We start from the raw sequence: 26,673 nt of genomic DNA on the forward strand, positions 1-26,673 counted from the left end.
CTTCAAACCAAGAGATCACCCTCAACCTGAGAAGGAATATACATTCGAAGGTGGGGGAGCTCATTGTATAGTGGGGGTTGTCCAGGGTTTGTCTCCCTTGATTGTCGATCACTACACCTTCACCACTCATCCCACTATTCAAACCGATCAAGGATCCCACCTTCAATGGAAAATTCAAGAATGGAATAACCAAATATGGAATACTATTGCCTCTCCAAGCTATATATATCAGTCTAGCCGAGGCCAAAATGGGCTAATCACAAAATCAATATATCCTTGCAAAATGGGCTCAATCGCATTCACCAATCCTTTGTTCGAACCCATCCGTCTGGGGGCTTTGACTCTCAAGCATCGTGTTGTTTTAGCACCGCTCACGCGGATGAGAGCGAGCAAGGAGTCTGAAGGGGTATATGTCCCAAATGAGCTCAATGTTGAGTACTATTCGCAGAGAGCTTCAGAGGGAGGGTTTATGTTGACCGAGGCGACACCGATTAGCAGATATGTACAGCACCTTACTTCGACTGAGCAGTTCAATTGATTTGTGACCCTAATGTTTTATAGGCTGCTGGATACCCAGGAGTACCTGGCATCTTTACAGCCTCGCAAATCGCTGGCTGGAAGAAGGTTACCGATGCCGTGCATGCTAAGGGTGGTTATATTTACTGTCAGCTGTGGCATGTTGGCCGCGCCATGGTTTCCTCCTTCATTGAAGGAAAAGAAGTTCTTGGAGCCAGTGAGATCCCAATCAGTGGAAACGCACTCGATGGATCTGAGTACGCAGCCTCGCCACCTCGAGCCATGACTGTAGCGGAAATTCAAGATACCGTGCAGGAATATGTTGCTGCTGCAAAGCGAGCCCGAGAGGCTGGATTTGATGGCGTCGAAGTTCACGGTAAGAGAATTTTCAGTCTTTTTTACGTGCAATGTCTAATAAACCAGGCGCCAATGGATATCTCCTTGACCAATTCCTCCACGACAATGTTAACACTCGGACCGACGAATACGGTGGCAGCATCGAAAAGCGATCTCGCTTCGTCATCGAAGTTCTCAAGGCCGTGACTGCCGAAATAGGAGCGGACCGCGTCGGCATTCGCTTGTCGCCATACAATTATTTCCAAGACACACGGGATTCCAACCCAAACGCCAACTGGCTAGCTCTGTGTTCGCAAATTGCTGAACTACCAGCGGAACTGCGGCCTGCATACGTGCACATGGTCGAGCCTCGGTTTGACGAGGTGATGGATGAAGCGTCCAAAATTGACTCCCTGGCTTCGGATAAGCCATCACTAGATGTGTTCCGGCCAACACTCAAGAAGGGAGGAATCTCATTGCTGGCGGCTGGAAACTTTGACGCGGAGAATGCAGGTGCGAAACTTGCGATTGATGGAGCGGATGCTGTTGTGTTCGGTCGTTATTTCATCTCGAACCCTGATTTGCCGCGTCGGTTGAAAGAGGGTTTGCCTTTGACCCCTTACGATCGCACGACATTTTATGGTGCTGATTCTGCTGAAAAGGGTTATACTGATTATCCTTTTTATACTAAATAGACATGCATAGAGCAGGCTTGTTTAGATCAACATGTCGGATTGGGAGAACTACATATTGACTATCAAATACAAAGACTATCATGACAATCTCATCAAAACTTTCATAGCATCGTGAACAACGGCCCATCGAACGGTCGCCAGTTGTTTGGCCATAGCCGCTGCTAGAGGGCGAGGGCAATATTTGCCAGATAGAACCGCTAGCTCCGGTAGGCTGGGACAATTGGTTAGCATCACTATCAATGAAGACAGATCAGTGTTGATCCGGTTCTCGTCAGAGGAGATATTGGGCCCACGGTGGAAAACCCAGCAGGCCAGCGTGCAGAGATACAAACACCAAGGGAAGTGGAAGGAATCAGCCTGGTCCCAGTCATCAAGACTCAGCACCGCATCCTGGAGTAATGACGCCGCTTGTCGGGCCGTCGTACAGGAGGGTCCAGATTCCTCCTGTAGCCATCTGGTAATATTTCGCAGCGACCGTGCCTGATCAGCCTCAGTCACTGTACGCCCCAGGATCTGACATGCGCCAGCAACAATCTGCAAATCGAGGACTTCGACGTTCAATGCGAGATACGCTGCATGATAAAGAGCATATCCCGAAATTTTGAGTCCCGTAAACTGCCGATGGCTGGCAGTCTGAGCGAGCTTGATGGCAAGGCAGTCGGCATCGAAGTCGACTTTCCATAGATCATAGGACCGACCCATGCGCGGGGTCCAAGCCCCGACACGCTCGGGGGTCTCCGACCGTAACGTTGTTTGATCGCGACGTTTCAGGTCCGCAGAGACAGACATTAACCCGTGCAGCACCACGATTCGGGCAAAGAAGTTCAGATCTCGGGGCCGCGCAACAGCCGACGGTGTAATATATCCTTTCAGAACAGTAAGGAACGGCCGGTTCTCTTCACGAAAGGCGTGCTGCGACCACTCCCGCGCAGAAGAGGCGTCCCAAGCTGCAGGGCAACATGGGAGCGAAGATCTGATCTCGAAGGCAGACATACACAGCGACTGCGAGAAGAGAACTGCGTGTTGTGTATCCCACATAAAGCAATGTATAGCCACCCGCTTACGCTGTTCTTCCTCCATAGCCTGTCGCCACAGTTGTTCCAAATCCCCTGACTGGTTCAAGTTCGACACATCGCGTATACCACAACAGTTACTTCGTCTGATCATTTTGATAAGCACGCAGTGAAACAGTTGTGCGCGCTCACGCTGCTTTGGACCAGCTCGCATCTTGCCAAAGCAGTCTATCAGAAGCATTGTCTGCAAGACCCAAAGGTCAGCTTGCGGTGAGAAGTCAGGATGGCAGAGTAGTTGACTTCGTAGGACATCGTGGACCTCTACTGCCAACTGGTGGGCCTCGCGTGTGCTGTATGTTGCACCCATGAAGAGAATTGAGGCGAGAAATACTGGCGGCGCGGTGTTTGGATTGAATGTATGCTGGTGAATTAGAGGGTATGTTGTATTGAAGCGATCGAAGAACATGTCGCAGTACGACTGGAGCGCAGCGAGTGTGAGGAGCGGCGAGTCAAGCACCATGGGGTCTCCACCGATACTTGTCGGGTGGGCTTGTGCCACTAGTGCTAGAATGCTTTTTCGGGCTTCTTCCGATACTATCGGTAGATTTTTTGGAAGATCCGGGTCCAACGCTGCCTCCCCAGACATCCAATCCAGGTCTGGGATACTAGGTAGGGCAGGTGATATAGTTTCACCAAATGTTTCGCCTCTGTCGATGATTGATGCCATGAGCAAGGCCGACGGGCCATCATACTTCTCGCTTATTTCCGCTGGATTCGAATTGAATTGTTCCAAAATGGGGGCTGTGTCAAATCCGAGAGGGAGATTGAACTGATTAAAAGCATCGTCGAGGGAGGAAACGTCGAAGAGCCAATTGTAGTTGCAAGTTGCTGCAAATGGGAGATTGAAGTCGGTTGCTACTAAGATTAGCATTGTAAATTACGAGAGACTGGGAGCCGTCCATACCAGTGTCCATTCCAAAATAATCCCCTATGCCATCCAACTGTACACCAAAAGATCCATCCGCTGCATCGAACTGTCCAGGCACTGGCTCAGCATATGGCTCAAAGGGTCCCGCTGGCACCAGTGAAGCCAAGAAAGGATCCGTATCATCCATTGACATTGAGGTTGGGTCAGTGCCCGAGCCAGGTGGTGACAATGGGACATTATTATAAAAGCGTTCTTCCTCTCTCAATTCTGGCTCCTGACTGGAACTATTCGCCGAGATGGGGGATCTGGTCGAAGCTGCAGACCTGATTTGTCGTTGCGAAGGACGCACAACAATAGACCCATCCTCCGCCCTCCGAGTCCTCTTTCGCGTCTTCAACGTCCCCTGCCCGGGCCCTCCAGCTTCAAGATCCCGTTTCTGGTGTCGCTCCATATGTCGCGCTGGACCCATCAGCAATTGATTCACCACCAAAATAAATTCCTCATACCTAGCAGATCTGCTCGCTGAAAGTGAACAGAGCAACGCTCACAGGTATAGCCATTGCGGGCCTGTTCGTGATTGAGCGCATGGCGACGCAGGTGCTCTGCGCGCGTGAAGCTCTTGCTACAACCTGGGTGTTGACACGGGTGTTTTTCCTGACTTTTCATTGTTGGGGGTTTCCATGTGCGAAATGAGGCCCAGCTGTCTACTTGAATGTCGATAATTTCCTCGGAGTAAACCCCGGTGTCTACTGATAAGGATGCGGGGGCAGGATCACGCTAATATAGGTGATTGGTATATGTTAAAACATCTAAAATGCTCTTATCGTGACGTTTCAGGGCCAAGTCAACTCTTAGCCACTTAGATCTGTTATATTTACCCCCCTATTGCCGGGGGATTGCGGAGGTTGGGGGGATGTTCTCCAAATACCCCATAGTATACAACATAGGATATTCTATCACACAAGGAAATACACCCAGAAATAAAAAGCGAAATTAGATCAGATCGACGTCCTACCTAAACAGGAAAAGATGTACTAAACACAACAGGAAAACGGGAATGCATCTCTTGGCCAGGACTACTTTGCCATCTTTTCAAGAGAATCCGAAGATATCAAGGGAAATACCTCCACTGCGGACTTTTTTCGCCTTCCTTAAACCGACTGGTATCAGTCTCATTCTCTCTCAATGTAGATCCCTGTTTGCTATCCCGGCGATGATTCTCCATGCGCATCCAGCCTCCCAGTCCGAGAACAAGAATGATACAGACTGCATTACAACAACAAGTCGCTATGAGAGTTGGTAGATACCTTTTTCAGTCAGCAATGACTTCTCACCAATCAACGGAATCTCATACTTGGGTGCATATTGGGTTCGGAATGTGCCAGCGCTCAATACTCCAGCGAAATTGCCCAGTCCGACAAAGAACCCTGTATTGGCAGCTCGCGAATTCTCATGGACGTTGTTATTGTTGTGCCAGGCATGGACGAGGCATGATGGAATATATGATCCGGCTGCCATTAGGAAACAGGCAAAATATGCTACCCCTGTGTTGTTCTGAACGTCAATCGCGATTAATATAAGCATTCCGACCAAGGAAACTGTCAAGGAAAAGACAATGTGAAGTGTTCTTTCACGGAAATAGTCGGATGACTTGGCCACGCATAGCAGGATTACAGCTCCGACGAGATTTGGTGCCACCGTCCAGAGATTAGTCTTGATGACGGAATATCCCAACCGTTGAACAATCTGCCATTGTTAGTCAACATCTGACAATATGGCGCTCGGTACTCACCAGTGGGAAGAAATTCATTGCAGTGGCATAGGCGACAGGGTATGTGAATGTAATAAGACACCATATTGGGAATTTCCAGTCGTTCCACGACTCAAAGCAAGCCTTGAGATTGAATGGCGTGTCCACCTCCGACGAAGTATCCCGAAGCAGACGTGCTGTTGCTGCCGCCTTCTCTCTGTCAGTCAAAAACCAGGCTTTCTGTGCCCCATCCGGCAGTACGAAATATGCTGCAGCTCCGGTAATTAGTGTCATCGATCCTTCAATGATAAATAGCCATTGCCATCCCTTGACTGCTGGGTGGTTTATCTGGAATGCCCCAAATGAGATAAGGCCACTGAAGGCAGACGCCAGGACCGCAAATGACTGCACGATAGCCAGACGGAATCCCATTTCTCCGCGTGTATAGAATAATGTGAGGTAAAACGTGGCTCCGGCAAAAAAGCCGGCTTCGAAAACACCCAAAATGATGCGGATCGCAAGTAGAGAGCCGAAATCCTTAGCAGCGCATTGGCAAAGTGCTAGAACTCCCCACACAATAGACACTTTCCAGCAATGTCAGCTAGGTCTTATGAGAATCGTTCAATGGATTAAAGAGTCTTACTAATAGAGAGCATTAGTCTGCCTGAAAATCTCTTGATCAAAAGGTTCCATGGCAGATCAAACAACCCAAAGGGAATATAGAAGAGAAGAATCAATAGAGAATAATCATTTCCCTTGAGGTTCAAGTCCTTATCAAGGCCATCTGTCTTTGCATTTGCCAAATTGCTCTGAAATAATTGTTAGCATGTTTTGAGAAGATATGACGTAGTCTTAGCACCTACTCGATCCATGCAGTCGAAGAAGTACATCTATGCCATGACACAAGCCTCCAAATCAGTAATTATATCCAATAGCTGCGTTCTCTTTGCTAGAAAGCCTACCAAGCAGAGAGTTGGAAGCACAATGAAATCAATTTTCCTGACATAGGATCTTTCCGCCGCTGTGTCTGTATAAATAGTGCTTTCGCCGATGTTTACCTCTGGGTCGACCACCTTACCCCCGTCATTTTGCTTCATTTCCGACATCATAATATAATCTTGAAACAGCTAAACTTCACGTCTCTAGCGCGGAGGCTGGCCGCCAGGGTTCTTATACTGATCAGACCGCCTCCCTTGTATAGCATTCCAACCCCTTGGGTTTGCCTATTCACACAAGTACTACAAGCCATGTCCAAGAGGATACTGACCAATTGCCATGTCTCCTTATTTTGCAGATAGGATACGCTTTGTACTTTTGTTTGATGTCTTCCCCGCACGCTCTTATCGTAGGTCAAGAAACCGTTAGCCCCCATTCTTGGGGCATCCATGTTCTCACCCCCATCTTTGATGGCAGCTGCAAGAGCTCCAGCTACAGCTGGAGTAGCTGGAGTAAAGATCTCGGACTTCTGTGCGAGGTTGATTAGTCTTGGGGTAGCTTTGTTTGAATACTAACAAATATATTGAAGGCAATGAGATCTGAACAAACACAGGCGCAAGTCATCAGTTTCGTCAACAATGTCTCAACCCTCAGCTCCACCCATATTGGACTTTTCTCCATTCTATGGAGAGAACAGCGACGCAAAATCTAATTTGATCGACGAAGTTCGCAAATGTTGCCATTATAATGGATTTTTTCAAATCACCGGCCATCGCGTCCCACTGGACTTGCAGCGCCGCGTCATGAATTGCTCCAGGCGTTTCTTTGATCTTCCTCTGGAAGAGAAGTTGAAAGTTGACAAAAGTAAGTTTCTTATTCACTCATCCCAAATCATGCTAACTAAATAGATCTCACCACCTTCAACAGAGGCTATGAACTCCTCCGATCGCAAATGCTGGAAGTAGGCACCGGCCCTGAGCTGAAAGAAGGCCTGTACATCGGCGAGGAAATCCCCGAGGATCACCCCTACTATTTGGGGAAGAAGTTGAACAGTGGCCCTAACCAATGGCCACCTACTGTTTCCGACAAGGAAGAATTTCAAGAAACAACCATGGAATATTACCACGCAGTATTTGATCTCGCAAAGGATGTTCTAGGAGTTCTAGCTCAAACTTTGGGAGTTGACTCTACATTCTTCGACCCTCTCACCGAGGGAGCTGTCGCGACAATGAGATACCTCCATTACCCAGCTCAGCCACAAGATACCGACGATAAATTGAATCGTGGAATTGGAGCGCATACGGACTTCGGGTGCATTACTCTCCTGCTGCAGGATGAGGTCGATGGTTTGCAAGTGCTAGACGCGCCATCGGGACAATGGTTAGACGTGAGTTTCCATAAAAGTTATATATATGTTTTCACTCTAACGGAGATCCACAGGTCAAGCCCGTTCCCGGGGCATATGTGGTAAATCTGGGCAATCTTTTCATGCGAATGGCGAACGACAAATATAAATCCAACACCCATCGTGTGATCAACAAATCAGGTCGAGAGCGATACTCGATTCCGTTCTTTTTCAGTGGAAATCCAGATTATATCTGCGAGTGCTTGCCTAACTGTCGTGATGAGGGTGAACCTGCCAAGTACGGTCCGATTACTGTGCAGGATATGGTGACGGCATCTTACAAGGAGAGTTACGGCCGTGCGGAGGAATTCAAGAAAGGGTTGGATTCAAAGAAGGCGGATATCATTCATGTACTTACGACGGTCGGTGCTTAATGTTACTCGTATCCTAGGTCATACAAGCCAAAGTCGTATTCACAATCACACTCTTCTTCTGTATGTCCGCCCTCTACCTACCTATGTTGTATAGGCCGAGATAAATGAGAAAATATTTCAAAACAAGAATATAAACAGATTAATTGAAAGGATCATCGTGAAGGCATCACAAGGTCGCCTACGCAGCCAACTATTCTTCACGCAATTCATTGAAATCTTTCCGCCTGTATGATCCTCACATATGGAAGCTAGCCAAAATGTACAAAAAACACAGAACAAACTCAATGCAAAATTAGCATAGTAACACCGAAGAGTAATCAAGAGCCATGCTGAACGACTCGGATGAATTGATCGCCCAGCCCAACACCACCAAGCATAGCAAAGTCACCAAGTCTTGGCCTGGTCTAAGCTGCCCTGATATTATCAACTCCACGCGTCGCTCGACCCAAGAGTGGGATGGCAAAGTCTTCTCTCCACTCTTGATAGAAGGGAAAATCCGTATCAATCTGAAGTGGATGGACTATCAAAGTAGATGATCATTAGTAGGCAAATCGCAGCCCTAAAAGAGGCCGATGTTTGACCACGATCTGCCTAGAATGAGAGCAAGGAGTTATTCACTCGATAACCAGCAGCTAGATGGACGAAATTCAAGTCGAAAAGAAGCAAATCCAGCTAGCCGGGGCGAACACCCCGGACTATGATGTTGCTAAATTGACTACTATTGATGATTACGAGGTTGATGATTTCTACGGATCCTCCACCACCAAGGCATACCGCCTGAAGTCCGAGTTAGTTGGAAAATGTATGGAGGAAATTGGGATGGGCGGGTATTCACACCTCGAAAACCTTGAGCATAACCTTTAGGCATTGAAATATTGACACTATCAGGTTTCAATGGAGACTTTTCGTGGTCACCGGTTTTGGATGGATGGTCGATAATGTATGCGAAATCACTCTACTCTCCTCACACTTCCTCTTCCTGACGTATGTTCCAAATAGTTTGCATCCCAAGGCATCGGAAGTGTCCAGCCTCCTATTAAGCAAGAATTCTCCGGTATCATCCAAGTGAGCTACAGCTCGGTTGCGTATTATGTTGGACTGATTCTTGGTGCTTCGTTTTGGGGTTTGTCGAGTGATCTGATTGGACGCAAGCCAGCATTCAACTCTACGCTACTCATCGCTGGTGTCTTCCTGTGTGCTGCTGCTGGGTCGATGAATTTCCTCGCCTTTAGCGCACTTTGGGCTGTTATTGGAACCGCTGCTGGTGGAAACGTGCCTGTTGATTCCATGATATTCTTAGAATTTGTCCCAGGAAGGTAGATTTCCCTGAGTTGATACCACTCCTTTGAACAGTTGCTAACGCAAGTACAGTCATCAGTATCTCCTCACTGCTCTCTCGGCATGGTGGAATTTGAGCCAGCTGGTTGTGTCTTTGATATCTTGGGTATTCTTAGCCAACTTCAGTTGTCCAACCAATGCTACTCCAGAGACATGCTCTAGAAGACAGAATATGGGATGGTAAGAGCCATCAGGGCTACAGTATGCCTCCACGCTAATACTCAATCATTAGGAGATACACACTCATCACTCTTGGTGGTCTCTCCCTCGCATTTACCTTCATTCGCATTGTTATTTTCAAACTTCCCGAGACCCCCAGATATCTCCTCTCCAAGGGAAGAGACCAGGACGCTGTAAATGCCGTCAATTATGTTGCCAAACAAAATGGCAAGCCGGAGCCCCTGACGCTTGAGATGCTTCAAGAAATAGATGCTAGGTTCGGAAATGGTACCAACAAAGAGGGGGAGTCGAATAAAATGTCAACGAAGGAAATCGTGAAAGAGAATATGCAGGCTTTTCGAGGCGAGCACTACCGTGCACTGTTCGCTACCCGAAGGCTTGGAAGACAGACACTCATCATCTGGGCCATATGGTTAACAGTCGGTAAGTGAGACGCTGTCAATTATTGACTTGAATATCTCTACTGATACTGCTCTTCAGGAATTGCATACCCGCTCTTTTTCGCTTTCTTGCCGTCCTACCTGGCAACTAAATTTACAGAGACATCTTCTCTCTCCCTGACATATCGAAACTACTGTATCACCTCAGCTGTCGGAATAGTCGGACCACTATCTGCCGCAGTATCTGTAAACACGCGCATGGGCAGAAGATGGATGATGGCAATTTCAGCCGCTGTCACAGGCATATTCCTGTTCGCATATGTTGGCGTCAACAGTCCATCCGCCGACTTGGCATTTTCTTGCATTACCAGTCTTCTAGGCAACTTCGGTGAGACTCATTGATAATCGCGTTTGATTTCATAACTAACCACTTTACAGAATACGCTATCATGTACGCGTTCACTCCGGAATCCTTTCCAGCTCCTCATCGTGGCACAGGTTCTGGAACAGCAGCCGCGCTCCTTCGATTGGGAGGGCTCGTTGCTAGTCTTATCTCATCCCAGACTGGTTTTACGACAGCGCCAATCTATGCTAGTGCGGCATTGTGGATTGTTGTCGGTATCTTGTGTCTGGGATTGCCTTTCGAGACACATGGACATGATGCGCTATAATGAACAGGCCGAGAAGGTGGTTTTAAATTTTGGATAGAACGTCACAGATTGGAATTTGGATAGATGGTTATATTGCAGTTTTAGTCAGTTATCGCTAGATCAATGTATTACTCGATTATGTCCAAAGCCACACCTTAATGTCAAATCTTCAGCTCTCATAAAGTCCCCCACAAAGGACCACCCAATTACAGTATTCAAGTAATATGCACAAGTAATATGCGCATAGCTAAAATCCAGTAGAATAGTGATTAATCACTTACTGAAGGACCATAGACAGGGAACAAACTGGTCAATAGTGGGGTCGCTCACAATGTATTTTTGAGATAAGAGCTCCGATCTTTACTTACCCTAGTACCACTGACGCCATAGCTTGATGCTACTGCTATCGAGTCACAATCAAAGCAGTATTAGGATAAATAAAAGTATCGATGTAAAGGGGCTCGTAGGAGAGTGGGGGCATGAGATGTGAACGCAATGGGAGTCAATTCTTAGGTAATGATCTTGTAAGGTACAAGAAACAGAGGCTATTGATTGCTCGAGTCTAAGCTGATTGATTGAGTCGCGATGTTTACTCTTTCTGAAGGTCGGTCATGATTATCAGAGAGAGATCGGGAGTAGGGGCCAATAACACTCCCAGTCGCCGCACACAACACTCAAGATAGTTGCTGGATTATACTTTATGAAAAGGTGTCTCATGTAAGCTCTGCTCCGTCATTCATCGAAAACTTCAAATTTGCTAATTTCGAGGGGGTAACGGGTATTCTAAACAGTCATCCTGGAGGAGCACAGGCAATCCTCCGTTGGGGAGGACGAGAGGCCATCGACGAGTTGAACATGACTCATCCTCCGGAGACTATTCAAGAGATCAATCAGTCTTATTTGGGGCCACTCGAGACACAAAGGTCCCCAAGCACACATTCGATGGCCAAAGATATCACTCAGACACCATTAAGCACATTGCTGAACTTGGACCAGATCGAAGCTGCAGCTTCAAAGATCATCAGCAAAAATGTATGGGGGTATTACCTTTCCGCTGCCGACGACAAATATTCAAGTATCTCAACACGCAGGCCTATCGCTCAATTCTGTTTCGACCACGGTTATTTGTTGATTGTCGGACTTGGGAACTAGAAACAATCCTTCTGGGCCACCAAGTCGGGTTGCCGATCTTTGTCATTCCAACTGCAATGCCAAATTTGGGACGCTCCGCAGGAGAAAGAGGGTTTGCTGAAGGTTGTCGACCATTCGGAGGACTCCAAATCATTGCAAACAACTTTTCGCTGCCTCCGGAGGATATTGTGGCTAACGCACCCCCAACACAGACATTTGAATGACAGCTTTACGTCCAACTGAGCAGGAAGTTGAGCGAAAATATATTGGCGCGCGTTAATCAGCTAGATCGAATCAAATTCATCGTGTTAACACTCGAGGCACCGGTAGCCAGTAAGCAGGAAGATGATGAGCGGGCCAATATTCAAGCCAACACAGCGTCAAGTGTGAGCACCCAGCTCTTTGCCAGAACATATCCATTGCTCACTTGGGCGGATACTCTTTAGTGGCTATCGCAGCATACCGCCAAGCCGATTGGCCTCAAGGGAATGCAGATACATGAGGATGTAATTCTGGTAGCTCAATATGCACCTTTGGTGAAGGAAATATTGATACAGCGCCTGCTGCTGTGCATACTCTTCTCGAACTTCGAAGATACTGCTCGGATGTGTTTGTGTGATCAAAGGGAGACTTTGAGCCTTGAATATATGTGACCTTAGGCTATGTTGAGTGTCTGAGGCACTATGCCAGACAAGACCCCTACTGGTAGAATACAAAATACGTTCCTCTCTCATATTTTCCCTCGTTTCAAATTGCGCCTCTAAGTAGCAAGTTCAGTATGCTGTTCCTAGAATGATTGTTATTTCTGCTTACCTAGGTAGCAATATCGCAAAACGGATGGCGATAAGATGACAAGCTAAAGAAGGCCTCAAATGGGGTAGTTGGAGTCAATCACAAGTGGCAGTAAAGATAAATAACTATCCACTACACATGAACATCCATATCTTCAGTCTGAGGACGTCCGATTAAAAGTGCCTATGGTCACCCCACCTTTGTTTGTCGCAATACATTGTTGGGGGTAGCCGAGTATATATTCTCATGATGCCTCTTCTAGACCTAATCCCAAACAATTCCTCAGGGAAATTCTGTTCTCTTCTCTCTCACACTTGACCTCAGTCTCTTTACCACCCATCTCAGCAATATCACTCATTATGGGCAAAAAGCGCGTTCTTGTCGGCTACGGCGTTGATATTGACGCAGTAGCTGGGTGGCTAGGCTCATACGGAGGCGAGGATAGCGTGAGCGACATCAGTCGAGGTAATCATATGTGTCTTTGAGATCATCGCTATCATACTAATAAAACCTCGCCAAACAGGTCTCTGGGCAGGACACGTTGGCACACCTCGGGTGCTGAAGCTATTCGAAAAATACAACATCAAGGCTACATGGTTTATCCCAGGCCACACCCTAGACACATTCCCCGAAGAATGTGCAATGGTCCGGGATGCAGGGCACGAGATTGGGTTGCACGGCTACTCGCACGAGAATCCCTGCGACTTGTCGACCGAACAACAACGCGACATTCTAGACAAGACATACAAAATGTTGACGGACTTCTGCGGAAAGCCGCCGCGCGGAATCGTTGCGCCGTGGTGGGAGGCCAGTGCTGAGATGGTGGAGCTTTTACTCGCTTATGGAATCGAATATGATCATTCCATGTCCCATGAGGATTGCCAAATGTACTGGCTGCGGACTGGGGATACGTGGACGAAGATTGACTACAAGCAGAAGGCGGAGACGTGGATGAAGCCGCTCGTCAAGGGCAATACCACTGGCCTCGTGGAGATTCCGGGCAGTTGGTATATTGATGATTTGCCGCCGATGATGTTTATCAAGAGTTCAGCTAATAGCCATGGCTGGGTAAATCCGCGGGATGTTGAGGATATTTGGAGGGTTAGTACTTTATTCTGTCCGGGACTACATGAGGCTGGGACTAATATCGCTGCTCTGTACAGGATCACTTTGATTATTTCTATCGAGAGTATGATGAATTTGTCTTCCCTATGACAATTCACCCCGATGTCTCTGGTCGGCCTCATGTTTTGCTCATGCATGAAAGGTATGGTCCAAAGTCAAATATTCAAATACTATTGGCCGATTTGAGGCTAACAAAAAATGTGCAGACTCATTGAATATATTAACAGCCATGAGGGCGTGGAGTGGGTAACATTTGAGCAGATGTGTGACGAATTCAAGGGGAAGAACCAGCCACCTCCAGGTGCACTCATGCCAGCTGCTCCGGGGGCAATTGCAAAAGCACAGGAACAGGAGTAACTTCAGCCTTAGATAAATTGCTCTTGAGATGTGTGAGATTTTCCAAAATTATCCGCTCAGTGGGCAAACCTTTCAATTGAATAAACATAGGCAAAAAAAGCAAATTTATCAAAGAGACTGGCGGATTGGTTTTGCTTGGCTCAATTCAATATCACGTATGACCGAGTACCAAAAGCCTAGCAGACAGTGCACTTCCTGCCTTTAAGCGCATCAACAACAGCATAATACGCCGGTTTAGCCTCGAGGGTATCGTTGAAAAGAGTTGCACCTCCCTCCCCAGCAAAAGTCTCAGGCACCCAAGAGTATTTATCATAGAAGTCCCAAACAACAACACCAAGACAGCGACGTCCCGCCTGGAGACAGCTTTGGACAGTGACATAGTAGTCCGAAGCTTGTTGTTTCTGGACCTCGGCAGTATAGTAAGGCTCCTTCGAGAACCGAATATCAAGTTCGGTGACGACAACATCCAAATCAGCCTTGATATACGCCCTCTTAGTAGCGAGCTGATCAGCAAGCGAGGGTGTCTGGCCGACAATAAAATGAGACTCAAGGCCGACACCATCAATGCGAATTCCACGTTTGCGCAGGTTCTTAACAAGCTTCAGGACGGCATCTGCCTTGGGACCAGGGTTCTCAATGCCGTAGTCATTGTAGTAAAGTTGAACCTTGTGTGCGCCGATCTGGGCCAGAGCCTGCTGCGCATACTGGAAGGCGAGGTAGAAGTATTCCTCGCCGATGGTGTCGTACCAGACACTCGAGGAGAAAGTACCATCTCCGTTGATGGCTTCATTGACAACATCCCATGAGGCGCACTGCTTGCCAAAGTGCTGGACGGTCTTGAAGATGTGATTCTTCATAACTGCCGTGAGCTCCTTGGCGGTCCAGGTCTTGGTGGTCACGAAATCTGAAACCTGACTCATCCAGACCAAATTGTGACAGCGGACTTTGGAGCCAAATCGCTCGGCTAAGTCCATGAAATAATCTCCATCGGTGAAGTTGAACTTATCTTGCTCTTGCTCTGTGTACATGAACTGGCGATACGAGAATAGTTAACTGTTAGTCGCGAGTTTCCTAGAACATGAGATTTGGATGTCTGATCCATCGTACCTTGAGTGCATTAGCCGGAGTTATTTCACCGAACTGATTCTTCAGAATCTTCAGGTACGCAGCATCGTTCGTCTCGCCCGTTTTCGGAATATCAGCCGCGGTTCCGAACCATTGTTGACCGCGAGCTTGAGCGAGGGCATTGAGATTGTAATCCTTGTGGCCCTGGTGATGGGGTGCGGCCTGAGTAATACCAGCCAGTAAAGCTATGATTGCAATGAAAGAGCGCATGGTCACCGACATATGAGTCAATATGCGTATGAAGAGGACATTTCAGAAAATGACGGGGGAAAAATTGACTTTAAACCTGACGAATTTTGCAAGAAATTGGTATACCCCTCTCAACAAAAGAGAGCTAGTTCCAAGCTAATCCCACTTTGCACCGCGCCGGGAATTCGATGTGTATGGTGAAGGTGAACATCTGCCGGTGTATTGGCTATTAATGACTTTCCGGGGTAGCGTGGGGAAATTTAGGCTAAATTACCCCTAGCAGATCAGGGGTAGTCAATGTTTATGGGTTTTATTTGCCGCCACGACCACGATAGTTCAACAGGAAAAGAAATCACTTAGGGGAGTAGCGCGGTGCCTAATCTCATTGTGCAGCACCTAAGCAATGGGCTTAACCCGTTTAGCCAGATTGTCACGCAATACCTATTGCTCCATTATAACTCAGGTAGTATTTCTTCAACTAGGTCTTTTCTTGTATGGTTAACACGTCGTGTTCTTTGCCACGCAGAGTATAATTCCCGCGGCATCGGGTGTATCAAGTCAACCTATAACCGGGGAGATATCTAGCGCTCACGTGTTATACAAAGATGGCACTTAAAAGCCAAGCCTAGCTAGCTTGTAACTAAAAGTGCGTCTTTCTCTTATTGAAAACGGCAAAAGTTCCAATAGTCGTTTTAGCCTCGGCAGGAACAGACAGACCTCTGAGTCTAGTGTTCGGAGAACAATAATTATCTGAGAATTTTAGGCAAATAAATCATCACAATGCACTTTTGTATAGAAAGGATGTATAGATGGCTCGTGGAAGACTCCTACGCTTGATGCTACTAGCGCTTATTTTCAGGGCCTGTCTCGAGGGTTCTGGGCTTTCTCAACTATAATTATCACTGAGAATTACACGGTATGCAATAATTATTGACATGTTTGATATTCTGGGCAGTAGAGTGCCTGGGAACGGTAAAAGGAGAAGGAATGCAGGCCATCATATGCAAATTCATTTGTTACCAATAACATGGATGTCCATAACATCAAGGCCGTATCTTCGTGCCACTAGTGAACTGCCCGATACTGAGCTCAAACAATAGTAATAGGCTCAGTATCAGAGAGCATAGAGACACTGGCAAAGTCCTCGCTGCACTCAGCGTCCACCGTCTGGCCCTTAGTAAAGTAGGCACAATCTCCAGTATTGAGAGTAAATGTTTCACCGCCATGGACATGGATCTTGATTGATCCCGCTGTCACATAAGTGAATTCGTCACATGGATACTTCAAAGTGCCAGTTGCAGACTCGCGGAAAGCGGCAGCGACGCGTTTGCCGTCCGGTGAGCGGGAGATGATAGCCTTGGTGCCCTCCCATTCAGGGAAGGGTTCCCAGGAGAAGGAATCCCATTTGCCGAATGGAACTCTGTTGGGCTCATCGAAGCCGGTAAGGTTGCCTTGAGACTCAGGCATAGTGATTGGATTGAAGTAAAGATTCGAACACTTGTGGGTTATAGTGACCAATAGCGGAATTTTTATCTTTTGGATAGATCATGCCTTCATATCACGCTCTTTTATATCCCATCCTGCAAGGTTTCAACTAGCGAGTGCTACGTAATTGATACCTATGGGAAAACTTGTCTTTCTGTAACACAGCGACTCATGAGACTTACGCGTATACCCTTCGTTTCTTGGTTTTGTGCTTCAGTTGATAATGGTATCTTGGCTTTGATAGATTATCGTTCAGATTTACGCTGCCGTGTCTCCACGATGTGTGTACTTATCCATTACCTTATTCATTACTTAGTGGGTGAACTCTTGAGGACGATATTTGCTCAAGACTTTCTCATATCGCCTCTTTTGCCATTTAGCAAGAAACTACAACAGTCGTATATTAAAAGCATACTAGTAGTTCTTGTCCTATAAGCTTTGTCCTATCACCGAAAGGAAGCACCGTGGGAAAGAAACCATATACCAGATCCCCAGAGCATCTATGAATATTTTGAAACGGTCAGAGAGGAGCGTCGTTACTGATTTTACTAGTTCATTTGAGACAACGTAAGCACTCCGAGGAGTTCAATTTTCGCTTTATTACCAGGGGGTAACTGTGCATTTTCATGTCAAGTTTAGAATACCGGTGTTCTTCACTTTCTGGCCGAATGAAAGTCCACAACTATCAAGGAAGCATATGGGTCACACCATGTAGTCACCGACTTGTCCCACAACTGTACCCCATAAAACAGTCTACCTTAGAAGCATTCACCCCCTTGGACCGACGAACAAGAGATCTGCTAATCACTTTCCTATTCTTCTAACCTGTATCTCGCTAGGATTGGCGTCTAGTTATCTAATAAGTGATAGCGAGCTAATACGAGAGACATCTTGATTGCCTTCGATTGTAACACCAGAAAATTGGAGGCTAGATATTTGAGGCCTAGTTGCTTGGTTTAAAAGGGACATTGTCGCTTCTAGGAGAACGAATATGACTAGGATTAATACTCAACCCCGTCTTGACTATATTTCTTTGACTTATGACTTCTCCTTTCTCTGACGGGACTTAGATAATGTAAATATGGCGTGAAATTGGATAGGGATTGAATCGAAGAGAAGTATGGGGACTAGCACTTTACGTTGGTAAAGCTTCGGTTTTTCGTCTGCTTAGGAGACTAAATCGGAGGATTTCTTTTCTTATCTTATTGATCCTCCGCCGCTAAGGTGCTAGGTGGTTATTGATACTTAGGGGGGTTGCTACTACGTAGTGGATAGCATGTATAGCAAGTAATTGAGAGTTTGGAGTTTGGATTAGATATACTGTATTTTAGTATGACTCAGTAAACATATAAAGCAAGTAAGGGTTGAGAACCCTTAAGTTGGAAACTCCAAAATTGTAGTATCTATCTATAAGAATGCCATTTTGACTCTGCCAATTATGCGCCAAGATATAGAAGTAGGGTGGTTGAATCCCACTGATTTGGACTGTTGCACAAGCCGTCATGGTGGTTGAGGTCATGATGATTGAGATACGCAGTCGCTTATGTTTGGGTATTTATGGGGCTTTTTACTCGTTTTTGTGCATCAGATATGGAAGTTGCAGTCTCTAACTGCCAGTACGCCATCACAGATTTTTCATAGTAAAACTTGACCTGGCTTATCGGTTTTTCATTCTACCTTATGTAGGCACATGGAGTTCAGGCTTGATAAGCATCGCCAGCCGCTTGTGCGGCCTAATTTAGTATCTTTATAAGCCTCATAAGTTGTATTTTGAGCGACCTTTTGGTAGCTTTTTGCGATATAACTTTTCGATATTTTGCATCTCCTTGAGAAATTCTTTTTCTTTCTTTCCTTCAAGGGATTCTCTTCTCCTCTTGGCTTTATAGTAAGATTGTGTAAGAATCGTAAGTTGTGCAGTGTACCTTTCTTTATACAACCTTTCGTTATTGAGGAGGATGCGGCTGTATCCTTGCTATGCATCCATGATGAATCTCATCTAACACGCAATTCCAGACAAAGATATAGTGTCCGTGTTTCATAATGGGATATCGTGTTTGGTGTGGTTTAACGGCCGGGTTGTATACTTTCAACACGCAATCTAGTGTGGAAACTCGACATTGAGATATGGAATCTTCGTCTCGGGTCTAAATCGCATCACCATTCAAAACAGCATGCACCGTTAACCAACGTTTAAAAGCTTATGTGGATAGGTATTTCTACAGAAGTTTCTGACATACTAGGTTGGCCGCTATGTATCCTCAACTTACGGCGTGTTTTCATAAAAACCAGAAACGAACTGCTACAGATCTTATCTACGAAGGGCAACAGGCATACGGCCAGCCCACTCCACTAGCAAGCTTTTCCTGACAACGAAATTTCCAATAACGCGTTCTCTTGCTCTGCCGTGAGTGCCTATCGGAACCTTACGGGGCCATCGCATATCTTGTCTGGTAGAAGACACTCTGATTGACCAGCACTCCAGGAGGTCTAAAACAAACCATTGCATGACTGTCTACACGTGGGGTTTGAACTGACGGATTTATCAGCTCGTTGTGGGATTGGACAGCAGGACACTAGTGGCGCATGGCACATTCGAGGCCTAATATGGCGTGCGATGTATTTATCTACCGGCCGCTCCCGACCAGATTTGATGATTCAGATAGATAAGCAAAGAACATTGTTAAAATATTACCGTGTTCACGCCTGGAATTGTTTCACGGACATGGTCGGGCAGGCGTTGACTTCTGTGGCCATCGTTGGTGGCGGACCGGGAGGACTGGGAACTGCGATTGCTCTCTCTGAATTGCCCTTCCTGAAGGTGACTCTATACGAGAAGAACCCAGAGCCACGAGAAGCTGGCGCTGGCATCAGTTTGACTACGAATGCGTGGAAGGTTCTGGATTTACTTGGAGCAAGTGATAGGGTCAAAGGGGGTTCGAAATTCAACACATACCAAAGGTACGCGGTGCTTTCCTAGCAGCAATATGCCTCAATGCATATGCTAACTTCGATTTCCAAGAAATGCTTACACGGGGAGGGTCGTGAGCATCAGTTCTCGTCCAGAGGGGTCGTCTGCAGATGACCGCGGATCAATCCGTGCTCGCAGAACCCGACTTCAGTCAGCTCTTTTATCAAGAGTGCCCGAGGGCTTGATCCAGTTTGGGAAAAAGGTGGTATCTTTAGAGGATATCCCAGGCGAAGGAGTTCGTTTGTGTTTTCAGGATCACACAAAGGTGATTGCGGACATTATCGTTGGGGCGGATGGAATACACTCTGTTCGTCCAATCCCTTGTGCTGAAACTGTCATTCGTAACTGACGCAACTTTGTGGGGTAGATTGTCCGTAGGGCCTTGTTTCCCGATCATCAGCTCCACTTTACAGGCAACTCTGCATTCCGTGTTCTGATTCCAAAATCCCGCCTGGCGCATATCCCGGATATCACGACCACATCGTCCTGGTGGTGGGGTGAAGCCGGGCATGTATATCTCTCCGATGTGGATGATGAGGGAGAGATCGAAGATCCGCTCTTTGAAATTACTGTTCGATCCTACCGAGAGCCTGAAGTGTCGGGGAAGACGGTATTTTGGGGTATCCCTGCCACCAACGAGAAAGTGGGATCGCGTGTTGAGGTACGACAGACCTTTGCTGGATGAGGGACTTGTTGCTAACATACAAGATAGAAGTTTGATCAGAGGATAAGAGATGCAGTAAGTGCAGTTACTGAAGGAGAATGGAGAGAGTTTGCGACATTCGCCGGGCCTCGTCTGAACAAAATCACGGGCTGGGGTAAAGTCGCCCTTATCGGCGATGCCAGCCACCCTCTTTCGGGTAAGTCCAATCTGTTACCATTGATAGCCTATTGTCATGTCCAGCGCTAACGGCCTTTCAGGTGCGTTTGGCTCTGGGGCGACGTTTGCCATGGAGGATGGTTGGATTCTCGCACGAGCACTTGAACTTACACGGTTTGCTTCTCATCCTGCACGCGATGCTCTGGAGATCTTCGAACAAATTCGTTCTCCGTACTATGCCAAAATGTAAGTTCAGAGTCTATATCACGTGCGAAATGGCTTGGGTCTGACTATCCTTTTCCCCTTCATAGGTATCAGCATTTAGACGAAATACATGACAAAACACAACAACTCCTAGCAGAAGAGAAGGATTTTGATGTGATTCTGCAAGCCAAAATCGACACTTTCCTCTATGGAGACAAAGATTTCATTTATCAAAATGACATCAAGAAAGTCTGGGAAGACTTTGTTGTGGCGGATCAGAGAGTGTTATAATAGTTTAGAAACTACGCACGTTAGGTATGATTTCCCACGCGAGTTTTCCAGTGTAGATTGGCGTTTTGGCCATTTGTTTTATTCCGAATTGAAGTGTTCATTCGTACACCAGTCTCTAAGCCAAGTCACAGTCCCATTGAACCTCGCCTGTGTTCCTCCCAGATAAGCCTAGCTGCCGGAGGCAATATCAAGACTGCCACCAGAATCGCAAATAAAGGGATGGCTATGTATGAAAATCCTTGAATTATCCTCGGAAAGATCAAACTGGGGAAATTCATGATCTACAATATATGTACATAGTGCTCGGCTAATTTTATGCCGATCGGCTCCTTATTTGGAGTATTGTGGATCATCCTCTGTATTGGCACTTTGAAAAGGGTTCCGGCAACCTTTTCTTTATTTTGCCTGGTTTGGTAGATCTTCGGGTAGCGGAGGACAAGGATTGCAAAGCAGCATGGTGTCTGTATATTTTTTAGGTCACACGTACTTTGTGTAGTACTTGTGAGTGGTGTGATTCTATACTTTACAAGGATTGCGGAAGATAATCAGATGACCAGGGGAGTCAGGAAAGAAGAATCAGAATCCAGTGGAGGTTTCGAGTTTGTGTATTCCGTACAGTTATCATGAATAAAGAGTCCTACTCCGTCCATACTCCGTAGATATATGCGAGGGAAGACTGGGGCATTGGTATCACGTGATGTGGAGAGGAGAATCTGAAAATTCCGTTTTTTTTTTCCTTTTTATTTTTTTATTTTTTATTTTATTTTTTAATGTTTTTTTCCCTCGCCATCGAGGATTCCAGCCCAGCGTCATCCACTTCATCTCCAATCTAATTCTGTTGGACCCTGTTATCTACTGAGGTCGCTAGCAAGCAGATTTGGATCACCCTCGCTACCTCTCTGGATCCCCATCAGCTGGTTCCCCCCCTGAATCCCTTTGAGCGACCGTCGACTCATTTTCTCGAACTGCGCTGACCGACTCACCTCGGTCCCCGTAGCCGCTAATCCCAATTGGGAACCCGTACACGGTTTTTTTGCCTTGTTGCCTTGTGGCCTCAGGCTGCCAGGGAACAACAAACACGCGGCTTCGGCGCGACTCAAGTGGCGATTCTCCGTGTAGAATTTATCGGCGCTGGCGCAACATCGGTGACAGACTTGGTTTAGAATTGCCCTGTATTCCACCTTTTCTCTTTCAAGTTAGTCCGCGATTGGTTTTGACTGTTCTCGCCCTTGCATGCTTTGTGGGTGAAAGGATCATTCCATCATCTGCCGCTTACGGCCGAGTGCCAGCGCATCTCTAAAATTGTGTCAAAATGATGAACTACGGTGGTCACCCATTCCACCCTCAGCAGCCACAGCAACCTCAGCAGCAGCAACATCAAGGTGTTCAACCCCAACATCCGTTGGGTCCGCAGCCTCAACGTCAGCATGCCCAGTCGCCCTTGCTAGGTGCGGGGCCGCAGCTGCCACAGCATGGCAGTCCATTCCCAGGCAATAAGCCAGTTTTTCGGGGGCAACCTCAGCAGAACTTCGGTTCGTCGCAATCTCCAGATATGCGCAAGATGACCCCGACATCGGGATCATTGGGTGGGTACCCCACAACTAGCAGTTTCGGCCAATTTCCGGGGCAATTTGCGGCGCAGAGCTCCCCGGACCTGATGTCTCGGAATCCAGATCCTATGGCGCTGCAGAACCTCCAGCGTGGGTTTAATCCAATGGCCCACCTTCGGCCGCAGCCAGGAATGAGTCCTTCAACTGGCCTCACTCATGGACACCCCATGAACGTTCCTTCGCCGCAGCAGGGGATGAACAGACTTCCTCACGCAGGCATGCAGCAGAGAGATAGCCATACGTCCGGCAGTCCATCTATGGCCAGCCCTTCTATGTTTGCCTTGAATCAACAGCGACAGGCCCAGCCACAGTCACAACCTCAATCACCTCAGCAGACACACCAACAGTTGCAACAGCAGATTCAACAGCAACAGTTCCAACAGCAACGAATTGAGCAACAGCAAAGGATGGAGCAGCAGAAGCAAATTCAGCATCAACGTTTGGAACAGCAACGCTTGGAACAACAGCAGCGGCTTGAGCAACAGAAGGAATTGGAACAACAAAAGCTAGATGAGCAAAAGATATTGGAGCAGCAGCAACAGCAACGCCTAGAGCAGCAAAGGATTGAGCAGCAGAAACAGCATCAACAACGGGTGGAACAGCAGCGGCTTGAGCACCAGCAGAAGCAGCAATTGGAGCAGCAGAGGTTACAAAAATTGCAACACCAGTCCCAAGCACACAATCCATACCAACAGCAGTCACCTTTTTCCCAGCACACCCAGCCTTCATTCCACCCATCGCAATATCAACAGCATCAACCTCAATCACAACATCCATACGCTTCACACCAGACACAATTTTCTCAGCCGCAGCAGACGCAGTTCCAGCAGTCTCCACACCAGGCTCAATTCCAGCATTATCAGCCAGGACCACACTCTGCTGCCGTGCCTTCCTCACAGACACCTGCACCCGCTGTCCCTGCAGTCACTGAAAGCCCGGTCATGAAGTCTGACGAGTTGAGTCCTATACCGAAAAAGAAAGCGAAACCTAAGAAGGCTTCAACGGCTCAAGCTCAGCCTGTCCAAACCCAGCCTCATGCCCAGCATCAACTAAATGCCCCCATGGCCGTTTCAAATGCTCTCCCCGCACAGGCCAACGGTCAAGGACAGATGCCTGCCGTGGCCGCAGTTGGAGGTGATCAAATTGCTACCCCGCCTCCGAAGCGTCGTCGGGGACGACCTAGGAAGGAGGAAGTGGCAGCCAGGCTTGCTGCGCAGGCCGCGCAGGCTGCCCAAAACGGCGAGTCTATCCCAGGAATACCTCAACCGGGGCAAGCTTCATTCAATGCGAATATGACACCAACTGCTCCAGGCTCCGCGGGCCCAAACACTACCACTAAGGGGACGCCTATTCTGGGACCGGATGGGACTCCTTTGAAGCGGAAACGTGGGCGTCCCCGTAAGGCTGATCAAATTGCATGGGCAGCTGCAACGGGCCAACCCTTACCACCACCAAAACCAAGGAAGCCAGCTTCTGCTAAGCCAAAAGCACCCGGTACAGGCCGACCACGTGGGAGACCTCGCAAGGCTGATGTAGCTGCTGCAGCTGCGGCTGCCGCCGCTGCCGCTGCCAGTGGGGATCAGACGCAAGCAGATAGCAATACTCAATTGGGTGAGGGCACAGATACAACGAGCGCACTCAACCGTGCAACCTCTTCGGTCGATGAAGAGGCGCGCAAACGGTCCTGCCCGACCCCACCGCAGATGCTTCAAGGCCAGTCTCTGCCGCAACAGCAAAATCTCCACATGTTCCAGCAGAATCAATCTTCACAGGCGCAGGCAAATCAACATATTGGGCCGCCGCAAGTCCAGCACATGCATCAGCAACAGAACCAACACATGTCCTCACAACCTGGTTCCCACCTGCCGCATAGCCAGTCCCTCTCCCAGCAGCCCGGCCAGGCGCTCTCTATGCCACACATGCAAATGCACCATCATTCTCCCGTTCACCCCCCGCGACCCCTCCCTCACCAACCATATCTTCAATCGCCGATGCAACAACAGATGCAGCACCCGATGTCGTCTGAGTCCCCTGTCCACGGGATGCCAGGACAACCACGCAGACCCCCAATTCCACAACGGAGCCAGGCCCCTCCCCCGCCTGCACCGCAACATGAACATCAGCATACCTTCCAGATCCAGATGCAGCCGCAGCCAACCTAGTACTGAATGAAGTCTCATTCAGTCAATGCAACATCCAACCGAAGTTTCATTTTTGACTAGTATATTTTGACTTGATTTTCGTTCTAAAGAACATCGGTGTTTATATCATTCCTGGGCTCTGTTACGTGTGTTCTCTCGATCATTTTACGTACATGAAGTCTCGTATCAAGTGTTTACGTGGGCCTATTATGGCGTTTCGTGCTTTTGTGTCATTGGCATCTCAGACATTTTCCATTTCCGTCTATTGTTTACTTAGCCTGTGGTTTTTTCTATCCTTTTTCTTACATATCTAATGTTCAATTTAGTACATACTCGGTTCTAATCTCATCCTGTCAATTGTGCACAACTAGCCTTGTTTAACCTCGCAGGTACTGTGTAGTGAATTCTCTATTTAGTCCTAGCGGTGTCTCTTTTCTATGATCGGTTCTTTGACCAGTGCGCATCCATGCTGACACACCATGGCAGTCCTTTGTCCGGGGTTAATCCGCATTCATGGGCTCGGACCATCACCTCCCCAGCGGTCAGTACAAGAGTTCGGCGCGTCACTACTCATTTCAAGTCACACCTTTCACTCAAATCTCCAAATAAGTCTACACCAGGCTTCAAACGGTCGCAGCCTCGTCTCCATCTCGTGGATATCTCAGCCAACTTAATCACTCATCAAACTCGTATCGCCTCGGTTCTCGTGCTTATTCTCATCTCTCCCTTGATGTTATCCATGCATGAGTCCCGACGCTCTTATCCACGCGGTGCAGAACCAGCTTTGGGTTGGAAAGATGGACGATACCTACAGAACTACTCCCCTCGGTCAATGGGTATTAACTTTCCATCCAGACAAGCTTCCCTGTCAACCGGACGACTTCTTTCCCGATCAGGCATTCCATACTAGCATAAGGATTCGGCTTTCATCATAACACTACCTGCATAGTTCATTTCCCTCGTGCGGGAATGACCTCCGACTATACCGACGTGAAATTCGCTATAGCAGCGACCGCCCTAAATCTCTGCCACAACACTACTATTCCCGTGCCATTTCAGCTTAGGGTATTGGCAGTTTGCCTAACCCTAAAGACGAATGCCCCACTCTTAGGTGTCAAACATTCGAAGATGTTAGCAGAACACTTTGTGTCTTACTATCTACATGTTTCTTTTTAACGGCCCGATTCTCATCCAACAGTTTCCTGGTCTAGCGGTTATGATTTTCCGTTAACAATTGCTCTTCGTAGCGAGTGTTCCGGAAAGGTTCTGGGTTCGATTCCCAGGGAAACTATTTTTTTACACACGCCATAGTCGTTCTATTATTGTCTAAAGTGCCTACTCAAACGATATCTAGGTACTTGAGCCCTATTATACCCATGGGGTAGTGAGCCTCGAATGGTCATATGTGGGACCTATGCGACTTTTTGGCCCAGCTCCATGACTTCTCCAAGATCGAACTATGAACCGTAACCGGGACGACAATGACAATCATGAGCCAGTTAGGGCTTCTGATTACTTCAGATACTTGGGTCTCTTCATGATCTTACAGAAACCAAAGACGCCAGAGCGTCAAGGGAGAGAACTCGTCTATCTTGTCTTCAGGGTCCTTCCATCCCCATTGAGGAAAAGTCAATGACCAGCTATAGACCCGAAGAATTCTATCCTGTGTGTTGTGGTGAGGTACTCAACTACCGATATGAAGTAGTGGGCAAGTTGGGTTATGAACCCAGCGCGATAGTGCAACTAGGAGGTGATTTAAAGTCAACATATAGTATATAAAGTGATTCAGTGATATCCTATTATCAGCTAAGAAGAAGAGGCTGATCAATATGTTGCAACAGCTACCCTGGAAAGTACACAGTAATACAACCTGAAAAGATGATTCTCGAAAGCCCGAAGAATGAAATTCATATAGGTACATAGGTATCATATAG

The 26,673-nt window shown here is 47.4% G+C and overlaps 11 protein-coding genes across 11 annotated transcripts; 7 read left to right on the forward strand and 4 right to left on the reverse strand.

Annotated features, from left to right (window-relative positions):
* Positions 1 to 73: 73 nt before the first annotated feature.
* Positions 74 to 1,547, forward strand: N7500_000066 (alkene reductase; the record flags this gene model as incomplete). The annotated part of the gene is made up of 3 exons (XM_056671212.1): positions 74 to 502; positions 562 to 892; positions 940 to 1,547. Coding segments are annotated over 3 exons (1,368 nt in total), but the record flags the coding sequence as incomplete, so codon positions are not given.
* A 78-nt stretch (positions 1,548 to 1,625) lies between these two features.
* Positions 1,626 to 4,154, reverse strand: N7500_000067 (uncharacterized protein; the record flags this gene model as incomplete). Its single annotated transcript, XM_056671213.1, has 3 exons — positions 1,626 to 3,475; positions 3,525 to 3,947; positions 3,995 to 4,154. The coding sequence occupies 3 exons, from the start codon at positions 4,152 to 4,154 to the stop codon at positions 1,626 to 1,628; spliced, it is 2,433 nt and encodes an 810-aa protein (XP_056536786.1).
* A 621-nt stretch (positions 4,155 to 4,775) lies between these two features.
* N7500_000068 (uncharacterized protein) lies at positions 4,776 to 6,344 on the reverse strand (the record flags this gene model as incomplete). The annotated part of the gene is made up of 5 exons (XM_056671214.1): positions 4,776 to 5,234; positions 5,281 to 5,822; positions 5,882 to 6,047; positions 6,102 to 6,128; positions 6,201 to 6,344. The coding sequence occupies 5 exons, from the start codon at positions 6,342 to 6,344 to the stop codon at positions 4,776 to 4,778; spliced, it is 1,338 nt and encodes a 445-aa protein (XP_056536787.1).
* A 468-nt stretch (positions 6,345 to 6,812) lies between these two features.
* Positions 6,813 to 7,953, forward strand: encD (Fe(2+)/2-oxoglutarate-dependent oxygenase encD; the record flags this gene model as incomplete). Its single annotated transcript, XM_056671215.1, has 3 exons — positions 6,813 to 7,038; positions 7,083 to 7,561; positions 7,615 to 7,953. The coding sequence occupies 3 exons, from the start codon at positions 6,813 to 6,815 to the stop codon at positions 7,951 to 7,953; spliced, it is 1,044 nt and encodes a 347-aa protein (XP_056536788.1).
* A 636-nt stretch (positions 7,954 to 8,589) lies between these two features.
* Positions 8,590 to 10,522, forward strand: N7500_000070 (putative sugar transporter; the record flags this gene model as incomplete). The annotated part of the gene is made up of 7 exons (XM_056671216.1): positions 8,590 to 8,780; positions 8,842 to 8,893; positions 8,953 to 9,269; positions 9,325 to 9,471; positions 9,524 to 9,894; positions 9,952 to 10,239; positions 10,290 to 10,522. The coding sequence occupies 7 exons, from the start codon at positions 8,590 to 8,592 to the stop codon at positions 10,520 to 10,522; spliced, it is 1,599 nt and encodes a 532-aa protein (XP_056536789.1).
* Positions 10,523 to 11,086: 564 nt separating this feature from the next.
* N7500_000071 (uncharacterized protein) lies at positions 11,087 to 11,653 on the forward strand (the record flags this gene model as incomplete). The annotated part of the gene is made up of 2 exons (XM_056671217.1): positions 11,087 to 11,105; positions 11,160 to 11,653. The coding sequence occupies 2 exons, from the start codon at positions 11,087 to 11,089 to the stop codon at positions 11,651 to 11,653; spliced, it is 513 nt and encodes a 170-aa protein (XP_056536790.1).
* A 1,130-nt stretch (positions 11,654 to 12,783) lies between these two features.
* N7500_000072 (polysaccharide deacetylase family protein) lies at positions 12,784 to 13,906 on the forward strand (the record flags this gene model as incomplete). Its single annotated transcript, XM_056671218.1, has 4 exons — positions 12,784 to 12,889; positions 12,948 to 13,525; positions 13,588 to 13,691; positions 13,756 to 13,906. 4 exons carry the CDS (start codon positions 12,784 to 12,786, stop codon positions 13,904 to 13,906), a joined length of 939 nt encoding a protein of 312 aa, XP_056536791.1.
* A 176-nt stretch (positions 13,907 to 14,082) lies between these two features.
* N7500_000073 (Glycoside hydrolase superfamily) lies at positions 14,083 to 15,241 on the reverse strand (the record flags this gene model as incomplete). The annotated part of the gene is made up of 2 exons (XM_056671219.1): positions 14,083 to 14,937; positions 15,014 to 15,241. 2 exons carry the CDS (start codon positions 15,239 to 15,241, stop codon positions 14,083 to 14,085), a joined length of 1,083 nt encoding a protein of 360 aa, XP_056536792.1.
* A 1,068-nt stretch (positions 15,242 to 16,309) lies between these two features.
* Positions 16,310 to 16,687, reverse strand: N7500_000074 (uncharacterized protein; the record flags this gene model as incomplete). Its single annotated transcript, XM_056671220.1, has 1 exon — positions 16,310 to 16,687. The coding sequence occupies one exon, from the start codon at positions 16,685 to 16,687 to the stop codon at positions 16,310 to 16,312; it is 378 nt and encodes a 125-aa protein (XP_056536793.1).
* A 2,740-nt stretch (positions 16,688 to 19,427) lies between these two features.
* On the forward strand, positions 19,428 to 20,988 carry N7500_000075 (Monooxygenase FAD-binding; the record flags this gene model as incomplete). The annotated part of the gene is made up of 6 exons (XM_056671221.1): positions 19,428 to 19,663; positions 19,725 to 19,980; positions 20,041 to 20,334; positions 20,386 to 20,533; positions 20,595 to 20,739; positions 20,805 to 20,988. The coding sequence occupies 6 exons, from the start codon at positions 19,428 to 19,430 to the stop codon at positions 20,986 to 20,988; spliced, it is 1,263 nt and encodes a 420-aa protein (XP_056536794.1).
* A 1,312-nt stretch (positions 20,989 to 22,300) lies between these two features.
* On the forward strand, positions 22,301 to 24,760 carry N7500_000076 (uncharacterized protein; the record flags this gene model as incomplete). Its single annotated transcript, XM_056671222.1, has 1 exon — positions 22,301 to 24,760. One exon carries the CDS (start codon positions 22,301 to 22,303, stop codon positions 24,758 to 24,760), a length of 2,460 nt encoding a protein of 819 aa, XP_056536795.1.
* Between the last annotated feature and the right edge of the window lie 1,913 nt (positions 24,761 to 26,673).

This window comes from Penicillium coprophilum, assembly GCF_028826855.1.
Source record: "Penicillium coprophilum strain IBT 35676 chromosome Unknown utg000001l_segment0_segment0, whole genome shotgun sequence".
In the NCBI taxonomy this organism is placed as follows: domain Eukaryota; kingdom Fungi; phylum Ascomycota; class Eurotiomycetes; order Eurotiales; family Aspergillaceae; genus Penicillium; species Penicillium coprophilum.